Source organism: Pelobates fuscus, chromosome 12, assembly GCF_036172605.1.
Source record: "Pelobates fuscus isolate aPelFus1 chromosome 12, aPelFus1.pri, whole genome shotgun sequence".
Lineage (NCBI taxonomy): Eukaryota > Metazoa > Chordata > Amphibia > Anura > Pelobatidae > Pelobates > Pelobates fuscus.
The window spans coordinates 48,682,164-48,696,337 of NC_086328.1; the positions used below are offsets into that span (position 1 = coordinate 48,682,164).

General features: G+C 40.5%; 1 protein-coding gene across 1 annotated transcript in view; it reads right to left on the bottom strand.

Moving 5' to 3' along the window:
* Positions 1-8,599: 8,599 nt before the first annotated feature.
* Positions 8,600-14,174, bottom strand: part of RPGRIP1L (RPGRIP1 like) — a 116,744-nt gene continuing 111,169 nt past the window's right edge. The window contains exons 24-26 of the mRNA XM_063437366.1: positions 13,277-13,355; positions 11,218-11,351; positions 8,600-9,635 (exon numbers count right to left, since the gene is read on the bottom strand). Coding sequence (XP_063293436.1) covers positions 9,544-9,635; positions 11,218-11,351; positions 13,277-13,355 — 305 coding nt within the window. The 3' untranslated portion in view covers positions 8,600-9,543. The remainder of the gene's footprint in view (positions 9,636-11,217; positions 11,352-13,276; positions 13,356-14,174) is intronic.

Below are 14,174 nucleotides of genomic sequence, written 5' to 3' on the forward strand. Positions count from 1 at the left end.
CACAAATGCAACTGGCACGGACTCCAATGGACTCGCATACCCCCCCCTTCACCTTCCACAATTATGCTAATATACCCACCTATACAAACCACTGGAGAGGGCCACCCCATGGTGCACTCATGCCAAATCGAGTTACACCACTCCTAGACGTACATTTCTAATGCACCCACTGGGGCTTACCATTACGTTGTAAACCTCTTAATAACCTAAAAATCGTTCCGCATGATGCTGAACACCAATTGATCACTATGTCTATAAAGCAATGTATGATGGTCAAGAACTGTCCACACAATGTATCTTATCTTGCATAACATGCGAAGTGACAAAAATAAAGAATTAAAAAAAAAAAAAAAAACGCTAGGATTATCAGGCAGACAGTTGCTTATCAGAGTGGATGGCATCCACTCGGACGAAAAGTATATATCAATGCAATTATCTTTGATTACCTCTCGGTCCCATGGCTCTAAAAATAACTTACTAAATAAACAGATTACTCCTAAATTAAAGAGAAAAAAGTCAGATATAGCCTTTATCAGAAACGCACATTGAAAAATCAGCCAACATTAATGGATCATATATATGACAGTGAATATGTCTTGTTGTCATTCGCCAAGAGAAATGGAGTTGAAATAGTGCTGCATAAGAAATGTTTATTTCATATTACTCATTGCCGAACAGATTTAACCCCTTAAGGACCAAACTTCTGGAATAAAAAGGAATCATTACATGTCACACGTCATGTGCCCTTAAGGGGTTAAAGTGTAGGTATGTATTGGAACCTGGGACCGCAAACGCTACCGTATATTACTTGACAAACTTTTATCAAGCAAGAGTTAGCCTTTTGGGCTGACTTTAATGGCCTCATTGAATATATGAAGAAGCAGGGGTGGAGGGGGAGTGCATCAACAATGTCCTTGAAAACATGTGGAGAAACAAAAGAAGCGCATTAATTTGTAAAAGCAAAAAATAAAACAGTGAAAAATAAAAACAGACAATGAAATAGTGGACAAGATCCACAAGATGGTCGAAAAACTGGCGGGAGGAGGTGTGGCGTTAAAGATGTATTTGAAGATATGTGGAAAAACAAAAGAAAGACACTTATGGTGTAATATGTATGTTGTAGAGATGGAAAGGATAAAGAAGAGGTAAACCACTCGCATAATTGTAGCTCCAGACTTTTGCGCTTGGGCGGAACAAAGCCCGCCTAGGGATATACTATGGTATACAGGTCAGCAGGTGGTCATCCTCTACAGCAGTGTTCACATATAGTAGAGAAGTATACAGAAACCAATATGGTGTAGTGTCAAACTAGAGAGTGGATAAAAGTAAAGTAAAATATTGCACTCACATATTATGGAGCCGGAACAGTGGCTCACTGGATATGGCTTGGAGTGGTATGATCCCCATTCTAGGATATGAGTATTGCTTGGGCCTCTCCGTATATGGATAAAGAAGGCAGAAAGGAAAAATCCCAATAGTGTATAACTGTGAGGTTAAAATGCAACAAATTTGTTTAAAATGTATTCACATTTAATGGAGCAAATACGGATTGCTCAATTCAGTAGGCGTAGGTGGTAGTATGTCCCCACCAAGGACCAGGGTGTTCATAAATTCAGCAGCGGTCAGTGTGGTCCCATAAAAAAGTCAGACTAGCCGGATGCATGTAGTAAGAGCTCCGTGCTCGATGAGGCCTGAAAGCTACCAAAATCAGCGGCAAACAGTATCCTAAGTGCCCCATTTAAGTGCTCACCTAGAGGAGACCCCCAAAAAACCCGATGAGGCAGGCTCTGACACTGATTTCCATCTCGGAAAAGAGATTGGCAGCTATGTTACAGGAGCTGCACTAGGGTTAAGGAATTGGAGAAACCCATCACTGTGGATGAGGTTCACACGGCTTTAAATGCCACCGCTACGCACAAAGCCCCGGCCCCGATGACTTCTCTACCCATTATTATTTTACATTTCTAGAACTACTACTCCCAAACTTGACAGCCCTATTCAACTCTATTTTAGAGACGGGTAGTATGCCACCCGAGATGCTACAAGTCACTATCCCCAAGCCAGGCAAACTGACTGATTTATGTGCCAATTACTGCCTAATCTCCTTATTAAATGTGGACACAAAGCTGTTTGCTAAGGTTCTGGCTAATAGGTTACGGCCCTTCCTCCCTGAGATTATCTCTCCCGAGCAAGCAGGTTTTGTCCTGGGCCAACAGGTGGAAGATAACACCAGACGAGCATTAAACATACTAGAACTCATGACACTTGACAGTAACCAAGGCATATGCACTCGCCTTGGATGCGGAGAAGGCCCTTGAACCGACTCCACTGGGGTTACATGAAGGAAATCCTAGATCGCTCTAACTTCCCATCCAAATTTCAACACAGACTCCTGTCCCTGTACTCTTCCCTTACAGCTACTGTGATGAACTCTGGTTTTGTCTCACGACATTTTGCCCTTACCAATGGCACTCGGCAGTGCTGTCCCCTTTCACCACTCATCTTTATTATAGTACAAGAGCCCTTGATCTACAAAATCAAATCAGACCGAGCCATAGTTGGAGTACCATCCCCAATAGGCCCCCCAAAAATAGCTCTGTTCACAGACGATGTCCTTTTGTGCCTAGCGAAGCCAATAGATTCCCTCCCACCCCTCCAAAACCTCTTATGCGCCTATGTACGATAAGAACAATGCTGCTTAAACACAAACACTGCTGATGAACCTGCTACACTATCACCTCACTGACCTACAAGCGCTCTATCCCGTTGACTGGAGGAAAGATACGCTTACCTACCAAGGGACACAGTTATCATCTTCAAAACACATAATTTTAAAACACAATCATAGGAAACTAGTTACAAACACTGAGGCAATGTTGGAGAGCAGGGGGAGGACAAACTCTTCTTGGCTGGGGCGCAAAAAATGCCACGAAAATGATTGTGCTTCCACAGATCCTCTTCTTCTTCAGGGCCTTTCCAATCGAGAACCTTTCCATATTGAAGAGGAAACCACCAAGGGTGTCTCTGATAAACATCAGCTTGAGTATGAGAGGTGGGGAGTGGGAGTACCAAATATCACTAAATATTACTTAGCCACTCTTCTGGCACAGACAGCTAGACTTACGACTTCTCCACAGACCCCTCTATGGCACAGGCTTGAATTGGCAATGGGCGCACCACACTCAATGACAGACCTAATGTGGGTCCCCACCCGCTCCCAACCCTAACGATCGAACCTGTGAACAGCAACAAAGTATCCCTTCACACCTGGTTGAAATTAGCCCCAAAAATGGTGACCAAACCCATGACCTCCTTATTATTATTATGATATTTATAGAGCGCCGTCAAATTCCGCAGCGCTTTACAATGGGTGGACGAACAGACATGTAGTTGTAACCAGACAAGTTGGACAGACAGGAACAGAGGGGTTGAGGGCCCTGCTCAATGAGCTTACATGCTAGTCATCCAGTTAGAAACAGCAGAGAGGCAGTCAGAGACACTAGTCAAGAGGGACGGGGAGAGATCAGGAGAGGACAGGTAGATTTGAGTGTCATCTGCATAGAAATTATATTGGAAGCCAAAGGAGCTAATGAGTTTACCAAGGGAGGCAGTATAGATGGAGAACAGTAGGGGACCAAGGACTGAACCTTGGGGGGCACCAACAGAGAGGAGTTGAGGAGAAGAAGCAGAGCCAGAGAAAGAAACACTGAAAGAGCACCAGGAGAGAGCAAAATCTTGTAGACCGATATTGTGGAGGATGAGAAGAAGCTGTTGATGATCAACAGTGTCAAAAGCCGCAGACAGGTCAAGGAGAATTAGGATAGAGTAGTGACCACGAGATTTTTCAGCGAGTAGATCATTGGATACTTTAGTCAGTGCCGTGTCCACAGAGTGCTTAGCGCGGAAACCATACTGAAGTGGGTCTAGCAGAGAGTTGGACTCGAGGAAGTCTGTCAATCTCGCATACACAATTCTTTCAAGGATCTTGGATGCAAAAGGCAGTAGCGAGATAGGACGATAGTTGGATGGGGAGTTAGGGTCAAGATTGGGCCTCTTTAGAATTGGGGTTACAGTTGTATGTTTGAAGGGCGATGGAAATATACCAGAGGAAAGAGAGAGATTGAGAATTTTAGTGAGAGGTGGAGAATGAGAAGAAGACAGAGTACGGATGAGATGCGAGGGAATTGGATCTAGGGAGCAGGTGGTGAGGCAGGAGGACTGGAGCAGAGCAGAAACCTCTTGCAATGTAGCGGGTGCGAATGAACATGGAACAGCAGAGGGAGTGAAGTTAGGGGAAGTATTGTAAGGGGAAGAAGAAAGATGAGAGATCTCTTCTCTGATTGTAGAGATCTTGTCAGTGAAGTGAGTTGCAAAGTCTGAGGCAGTCAAATTAGTAGGTGGAGGAGGAACAGCATGGCGAAGAAGAGAGTTAAATGTGTGAAAAAGTTGTTTGGGTTTGCGGGAGAGTGTGGTTATGAGGGTATTGAAGTAGTTAACTTTTGCAGAGGAAAGAGCCAAGCTGTATGAGCTCAGCATAAATTTATAGTGGAGAAAGTCAGATGCACAGTGAGACTTTCTCCAACAGCATACAGCAGTTCTGGAGCATTTTTGGAGGTATCGAGTGAGCTTGGTGTGCCAGGGTTGTTGTTGGGGGGGGCCTGCGGCGTTTAAATGTACAAGGTGCCATGATGTCTAGTTGAGAGGAGAGGGTGGAATTGTAGAAGGAGGTTGCAGAACTAAGACAGGTGAGGTTTGAGATAGGTAAAAGGAGATTTTGGAGATTAGTGGAGAAATGCTCTAGGTCAAGACATTGGAGGTTTCTGTGAGAGTGATGTTCAGACGGTGGTGTCAATTGGGTCTTAGATATGCCAATGTCAAAAGTCAGCAGATGGTGGTCAGATAGAGGAAAAAGGAATATTGGAGAGATTAGAGGCAGTACAGAGGTTGGTGAAGGCAAGATCAAGAGTGTTTGGGTTGCTAAATTGGACCATTGCGTAAGGCCAAAGGAGGAGGTAACAGAGAGCAGACGAGAGGCATCAGTGCAATTGGGGTTATTGATTGGGATATTGAAATCCCCAAGTATAAGGGAACGAGTGCTAGATAATAGGAAGTGGGGAAGCCAGGAAGAAAAGTGCTCAATGAATAGTCTAGGATAACCGGGGCGGTGGTAGATGATAGAAATTCTTAAAGGAGTGGGTTTAAATAGGCGGACAGTGTGAACTTCAAAAGAAGAAAAGGATAGAGCAGGGGGAGTTATAATTGGTTGAAAGGTACATTGAGGGGAGAGAAGGATGCCTACGCCCAGTGGCGTACACATGACCCATGGGGCCCGGTGCAAAAATTGATCCATGGGCCCCCCGCGTGCTTACTCTGCGCGGGCCAGGGATGCAACACATGGCGGCGGGCACCTGGTCGCAGGGGCTGCAGGGCTGCGACTGCGGTATGTGCGCCAGTGCATGCAGATGCACACACACTTAAAGGACCACTACAGACACCCAGATCACATCAGCTCAATTAAGTGGTCTGGGTGTCAGGTCCCTCTAGTTTTAACCCTGCAGCTAAAAGCATAGCAGTTTCAGAGAAACTGCTATGTTTCACTGAGGGTTAATCCAGACTCTAGTGGCTGTCTCACTGACAGCCGCTAGAGGAGCTTCCGCGATTCTAAGACACTGTACGTGACGTCCATAGGAAAGCATTTAGTAATGCTTTACTATGGGCGGTTTGAATGCGCGCACAGCTCTTGCCGTGCATGCGCATTCGGAGCTGAGAGGCGGAGGGATCCCCAGCGCCAAGGGAGTCCGGCGCTGGAGAAAGGTAAGTGCTGAAGACACACACACTCTCACGAACAGACGCATACACACTAGCTAACAGACACACATATTTACTGACAGAGACACACTCAGTGATAGACATACATACACATTCACTTACAAAACATACACTCTCACTGACAAACACACACTCACTAACAGACATCAAACAGACTCACTAACACACACAAACACACTCAGTAACAGACTCATTGACACTCACTAGCAGACACACTCACTAACACTCACACACACACTCACTAACACACACGCACTAACACACTAACACTCACAATAAAACACACACACACTAACACACATGCACTAACACACTAACATTCACACACTAACACTCACACACACTAACACTAACATTCACACACACTCACTCACACTCACAGTAACACGTTTTTTGTTTTTTTTATTCCCCCCAGCCTCCTTGGAGTGCTGAGGGGATTCCCTGGGGATCCAGTGGTGCTCCTGGGCTCCTGGGCGGCCGGTCACTGGCGGGCGAGCGAGGGAGCACTCTCCCCTGAGTGCTTCCTCTTTAGCTCCCTCGCGCGCTGCGCAGGGATGCCGGCGCCGGAAGATGACGTCATCTTCCGGCTCCGGTATCAGTGCGGTGCGCGAGGGAGCTGAAAAGGAAGCACTCAGGGGAGAGTGCTCCCTCGCGCGCCCGCAGGACCGGCCGTGGGATGACACCAGGGCCAGCCTCTGGGGGCCCTGAGGTGGTCAACTCCTGGGCCCCCCAGGAGAAGAGGCTGGCCACCTTGCGTACATACCAACCCTGGTATGTACGCCACCTCCTTACAGTTGAGTCTGGGAATGTGAGAGAATTGTAGCCCACCAAAACATAAAGAGGCAGGAGTAGCGCTATCAGAGGGGGACAGACAGGTTTCTGTAAGTGCAAGCAGTGTGAGTAAGTTTGAGATGAAAAAGTCGTGTATGGTTGTTGATTTTAAATTACTACTGATGGAGCGGGCATTCCAGAGTGCACAATGAATTTTGGTAAGTGAGAGTAAAGGGCAGGGTATTGTGATGAGGTTTGTGGGGTTTCTGGTTGTCTTAGTGTGTGTAGAGAAGGTGAAGGGCCCTGGATTGGGAGATACATCACCAGCTGATAGAAGTAGGAGGAGAGAAAGTGACAGGAGGTGTGAGTGGGTTTTGTATGCATGGGGTCTAGGATGAGATCGATTGTGGGTTGGAGTGAGAGAGTAGAAAAATGAGTGTAAGGCATGAGATGAGAGAAGGGGGGAGTGTAGCAGAGAAGGGCGTAAATGTGGATGGGGGGATGAGTGAAGTGGGTGTAAGGAGAGATTTTTATACTGAGGGAGACTGAGGAAATAAAGAGGAAGAGAAAATAGATCATTGCTAAACTGTGAAAAATAAAAATTGGAGATAATTGGAATATCAAGAGCAGGTGAAGGTAGGACAAATTTGTTTTATGGGTTAAGAAAGTGCAGGAGTGTACTAATAAGAGGCAGTTTTTTTAACCTAACTAAAATGTAGGTGGGACAGACAATCTATAAATGTTATAATGATCATGGGGTGGGATGGTGTGGGGAGGGGAGGGTGGGCATCAGGCTTGCTCACTGAAGGAATGGGCTTGCAAAGTTGGGGAATCAGACTGTTGAATAAAGAGATGTGAGGGTCAGAGAGCTTGCAATAAAGGTAAGGGAGGGGGAAATGTATCTAGGTACAGAGATGAAGAGCTTAACGTATCAGACGAGTGGCTTAGCACTGGACCAGTGGACTTGGAGGGGTATCACGAAAGTATTAAGGTAAGCAAATAATTAATTAACCATGTATTCGCCACGGAACGGGGCCCTATTCACCTAACTGGTGACTAGTGCTCTATAGTGTTAGGAACACATGTTTGAACACATGTGTTCCTTTAACAACACTATTTTTGATAACTACAATTAAAAGATTTTGCCCAGTCATATGCGGTTAAATCTGTGGCAGGTAATCCCCTCACATTTTTCGAGCACCTTTGTACTGCAGACACGCCACAAAAAGGCCTGATAACGGCCATATACGCCCATACATGTGACTCAGAGGAATGGGGCAAACTAAAATACACAGAACAATGGAAGGCAGATCTACAACAACACTAGGGTGAAGTGACTGGAAGGAAATTTTGGAGGCAGCCTCAAAATCATCTATATGCGTAACACAACAAGAACATATAAGACATTATACAGATGGTAAACTACCCCAGTGAAACTGTGTAAAATGGGGAAAACCACTTCGGACCTATGCTGGAGAGGGTATCTGGGAAGGTTAGATTTTTATTCTGGGAAGGTTTTCATATCCCAGGATTGATTTAAATATTTGGAAACAACTGAGGGAGGTTTGTTTTTGTACTAATTACATTTATTTTAGGCACGATTTAGAGCAGTTGCTTGTCTTGATCTGATAACTAATTATTTAAGTCAATTTAATTTACATTTGAGCAAGGACTTACACTTTAAGTTGATTTAGGTCTACAGGTTCAACATGGTAGGATGTGAATCATTCATGTCATTAGAGGATAGATTTGTTGACTAAACTGTACATTATAAACTGAAAATTTAGTAAAACGTTAAGGCAGAGCTTTTACATTTTTATGAAAAGGAACCGTTTATCTGTTGTTGAGTTTGGGAAGCTAAAGGTTTAAAAAAAATGGCATCAAAAGGATATTGTTGTATACAGTCAATTAAAACAATTAACAGAATTATAAATGTAAAAAAATAGATTTTATTGTATGATACGGTTTCAAGATACATATAAATATTAAATTAAGTTTGTTATGATAAAGGCATTCTTTTTATTGTAAAACAATGTATTTATTATTGGAATTTTTTAATCTGCAAACACACAAAACTGTATTTATGGGAGATAAATTAAAACATCAGCATACAACCACTCAATATATCACACACATGGTGCTCCATTTCTTCTTTAGAAGGAACAACACAAATATATAATCTTAATGTGCATCATATATAAAAAATAAATAGTTTTATTAAAAAAAATTTGACAAGCTAGTGATTTAGAATTTGTTTTTCAGAAAAACGTGAGATTTTCCCAAAAATGATATGTATTGGATTATTTTTTCTAAATGAATACTAAGTCATTTTTATAATTATAGTCACCAAAACAACTTTGGCTTAATGATTCAGTTTTCGTGTATAGATCATGCTCCTGTAGTCTGACTGCTCAATTCTCTGCCATTTAGGAGTTAAATCACTTTGTTTATGCAGCCTTAGGCACACCTTCCTGCATGTGACTTACATAGCCTTCCTAAACACTTCCTGTACAGAGTCATCTAATGTTTACACTTCCTTTATTGCAGATTTTATTTGAGTTAGAATTTTTTATCTACTGCTCTGTTAATAGCATGCTCAACCCTGTAGGAGATCTAGTATGTAAGTGAAGTTCAATTTACAGAGTAGGAGATAAAAACTTTTAAAGTAATTGTATCTGATTGAAAATTAAAACCATTTTGTTTTCATGCAGGCTATGTCAGTCAAAGCCAGGGGAGGTGTGGCTAGGGCTGCATAAACAGAAACAAAAGTTATTTAACTCCTAAATGGCAGTGAAACTTCAGAGGCATGAACTATATACAAAACTGCTTCATTAAGTTAAAATTTGTGGGTGACTATAGTGTCACTTTAAGTATGAAAATTTAAAATGTGATCAGAAACTGAAAAAATACACAGGACGCAGTAAATAATATTTGAAAGTCTTTTCACTTTAAAAGAATCGACTGAAGAGCCACTGCAGCCTCCACTGTTACGGTCATCTTCCCGATTACTTGACCACCAGTTTGTGCATCATAAACTAGGAGAGAAGCGTAAAGAGTACAATTAGGTGATATCATAAAGGAGTCTCTTCTGTCTCAAAACCACCTAATGCATATTGGCCTTGATTTCATATTTTTGGATATTTTTTTCAAATGATCACAATCTGTTAGATAAACATTTTAAATGATTTATCTACAAAAAAACTGTAGATTTTAATGATGACTTCAGAAAATAAATATATATATATATATATATATGTAAAAAACAGATACAATTCGTATCTTGTAATACCTTTTTTATTGGACTAACAGAATTTTTTAATGTCAAGCTTTTGGGAGAACCTCCCTTTCTCAAGTCTGAAGCATTTCTGAGCAAGACGACACATAGAATTCAAAGTTGAGTTGTGATACAGGGGTTAAAGCAACATGAGTGTAGATAAGACACATGTTTGTTAGAAAATAGACACCATCTCGTACTTGGGAAGCAATAGATTGTGAATTTGATATACTTTTGCAAAAATATCAAGTCAAGGCCATTATTAGCTATAATGTTTGGCCCATAAGAATAAGGGCATAAAACGAATGAGCATACTTAGGCCTCAATTAAATTCTGTCCGAACACATTTATCAGCACCTTTATTAAATTACAGTCATTAAAGGATCAGCAGCTGCTAAGTAGGGAATGTTTAAAATATATCAAATATTGGTACATGTACTCTACAATGAAAATATTGGTTTTGGTGATCCAAATTAATGTATTGGGCACTTATTACAGAAGGTAATTGAGTGACTGTTTTACATTGTAAGGTTAAAATGACAGGACCACTACACCCAGACCACTTCATTGAGTGACTATAATGGTCCTTTAAATGTGTGGGTGACTAATGTGTGTTTGCAGTCAGTTATGTATAGTGGTAGCAGTTGAAAAATATTGGATGATGGACATTTATTGGCTTTTTTTTGTTTTTGTTTTTAATCAAGCAGTAACCCCCAGTTTATCACATTTACCACTTGAATTCTGTCTAACATTAAATCCAGCCAAAATATGAGAAATAATATTGTTAGAAAACAGTTGACTATTACCAACTTTTTTCAGTGAATAGAATTATATTAAGGCCTTCGTTTTACAAGAGATTCCAGAAAAATGTATTGTGACAGTTGAGGAATGAAGTAACATGTGCAGCTAAAAAAGGTATGGGACACAGACTATCTTGGTTGTTAAAGTTGGAAACATTAATACAATGTCAATAGTAATGCGAAACTGGTGAAATATATGTGCATATTCATCAGCCCATCAGTGTTCAGTTGCCATGGCTCCATACACTAATCCGGAGTAACAATCTATTATGTGTCCCACAGTGACATAAAGGAGTGTGGATGATGAGCGTTACTTATTTAAAGCGATGCTCCATGGTGAAATTAACATATCCTTTTTTTCATAACTTATACAGATAATGCTTTAAAATGTGCAAAAACAAAATAGCTGGAAAACATACATGCTTAATCTAAATAGAGTATATATATAATGGAAATAGAATTGCATTTTTAACTATAACAATGATTTATCTGTATCGCCATTGTGCAATTACACTTTATTAAGTTGTAATTTATAAAACATACTTTCAATGCTTCTGTTGATGATATCTTTGCCGCTCTGCACGATTTCTTGTAGGTCAATGTGAGCAAAGCCGACATCTTCGCATTCCATGTCCTGCTCATCCTCGGGTGGGTCACTGACTACAGTAAATTTCACACTGAAAAGAAAGCACGATCAGCTGAACTTCAGCACTTGTTCAAGTTGAACAACATTGCATTAAACAGAAATTAATGTACACCATCATAATGGATGAAAAGAGAGTACTATATGCACTTCAGTACTGGTCAGAAGCAGTTTACAAACAAAGCTTTAAAAAAAAAAAAAAAAAAAAAAAAACGACATTCTCAAAAGTAGTGCAGTTATTTTTTTTTTTGTCGGATGATGTATAGAAACATTCTGCATGTTAGTAATTCTTCTAAATGTTTTTTATTTCTTTGAGTTTGTTGGGTCTTAATCATATTAAACGATATACCGGTATGTATAAATATTTATTTATACTATTACATAAATTATTCTATTTATGTATGTGTGAGATATATATATATATATTTATTTTTTCACTTTGACAAAAAGATTAATAGGGAATCTGTCCCACAAACCCTTCTATGACCTGACTTTGGATCAAAACTAACCATAATAAAATGCTGTTTCCGCTGTAAAATGTGGAAAACACACACCCATGGTAGCTTATGAAATTTAAGACGGGCTTTTAAGACTTAGAGAGATGTTGTTTAAGCTATATTTCAACATCTAGCCCTTGTGGCCAAGTTTTATTCTTCCTTCGAAACGCTTAATTGCAGAGCACTGCACAAGATACTTTGAATTTGTGGCTTTTGCAGCAATTAAACTCCATTTTGGGCTGGCTGTGTGTTTAGAATGTCGGACATAGTCCATTTTGATGTTTCTTGGCACCAAAGATCCAGCTATAATATGTGCCTGTAAAGATAACTTGTTTAGGGTTCCCATTAGGTTAAATTATAAAATAAAAATTCTCAGTTTGGACTCAGTAGAGCCCGAATATTTTTAACTCTTAAAATCATAGTTTAATTAATGTCACATTTCTGCAAACATAACTATGACCTCTCTTCTGGTAATGCCAAGTAACACTATCTGTGCCATCAGTATCTGGGCAGTTTTAATTAAAACCGGAAAGAGGTGACTAACAGGTAACCGTCAACATTTGTGTCCAACTAATTTGCCCCAATTTCCCCTTTTCTGTTAAAATGATTTATTCTTTATTTTCAGAAATGATAACACTAAAATATGAATTATGTGAAAGGCTCTAATCTCCTACTATAAAATCAGATTTGTACCGTACATGTTTAGGAGGCAAGGGGGTAGACATACAGAGCCTTACAAGATTACACTACAGTAATGCCATTCCAAATAAAATCTAGATGAGAAGTGTGCCTTAAAGGAACACACACATGGATTTCTGACTCTATATTGTAAAAGCCACCATTTAGGTGGCTTGCCCCTCGTTAATCCCCTTAAAAGCGATTAAAACTTGACAGAAACCAATGGTTTTGGGAATCATGGAATCTTTTCATTCACCATGCGAATTGGACTATGGAGGGTCCCAGAGTATCCTACATAGACCTCAAAATATGCAAAGACCCCCACACCATGTTTGGTGCCATACATCAAAACTTTCACATTCATTCATTTATTGTATTACGAAGTAATACTTAAAGTACCTAATAGGTAAAAATAAGTAGGTGAATATTGTTTTCACCACTGAAAGTACGGTATGTAATAAATGTCTAATCTAAAAGCAACAGTATTTTCTCTGGTCAACTGTATTTCTAATATTGTTACATGGATGATAACGTGTATTAATATTAATGGGTAGTCATAAACCAAGGATCGCATAATGTGCAGAGTATTGTGCCCACGGTGCCAATTTATATCTTGGTAAATGTGACATAATAAAGAGGAGAAGTGGATTGACAGGTATACTTTACTTCCATCAGTCTTTTAAAATGTGGCTACTCGTGATGTGACAAATTCCTTAAAGTGGTTACTGTTAGCTGCCCAGATGTTTCCAATTAGGAGTTCACAATCATGTGCTAAGTACAGTACCTGGCAAGATTTGGATCATGTATTGCAGATCTTATGATGTCTCTGTTTGATTGGTTATTTTCTTTATCCACATGAATAACTGCAGAGGAAGAAATACAAAATTCTATTTCAACTACAAATCAGTAAATACTATTTATTAACATTACCCAAGATGCAATCCATGCAGAATGTGTGCTATTACAAAATGGAGAACCATAAACATTATAATTGTTGAAGTGGCCTGTGTGATTACTCAATTTAGCACATTCTGAAATGACTTAAAGGATGCTAGACAGTGAAATAAATTGTATGGTGAATCAGCATGGCTGCCATCATTAAAAGAGTCTGGTCATATTGTAAAAGTGACGCAAAATTACTGTAAAAGTGGGACGCCTGTCCCACCGGAAGGACTCCCTCGGACTGCAGTTCCCAACATATGCAGTAAGGCTGCAGCGGCGGTGTTTCCACCATTTTCGGGGGGTACACATACCACAGGTTAGGAACCGCTGCTCTAGAGCAGGCTGCCCAACAGGTAGATCCCCAGATGTTGTAGAACTACAACTGCCATGATGCTTTCTCATTCTAAATGCATTCTAAAGGCATGCAAAGCATTACGGGAGTTGTAGTTCCACAACATCTGGGGATCTGCCTGTTGGGCAGCCCTGCTCTAGAGGACTGTGAAAACATAATGAAATTATTATTTTTTTCTGAATCAGGCAGTTCCAGTTACTAATGTCTATATTCACTTACATGTACATCAGACCTGTTCAAGATGCATCTTAAGAAAAAGTCTATGGTTTGCTAGAAAATTTTGAATATTTTTTACAAATTCTAACATTTACAATAATTATAAGCAAATGATCAGTGATTATCATTGGATGAAGCTACAGCCTGTATTTTATATAGATTTGATTGTGTG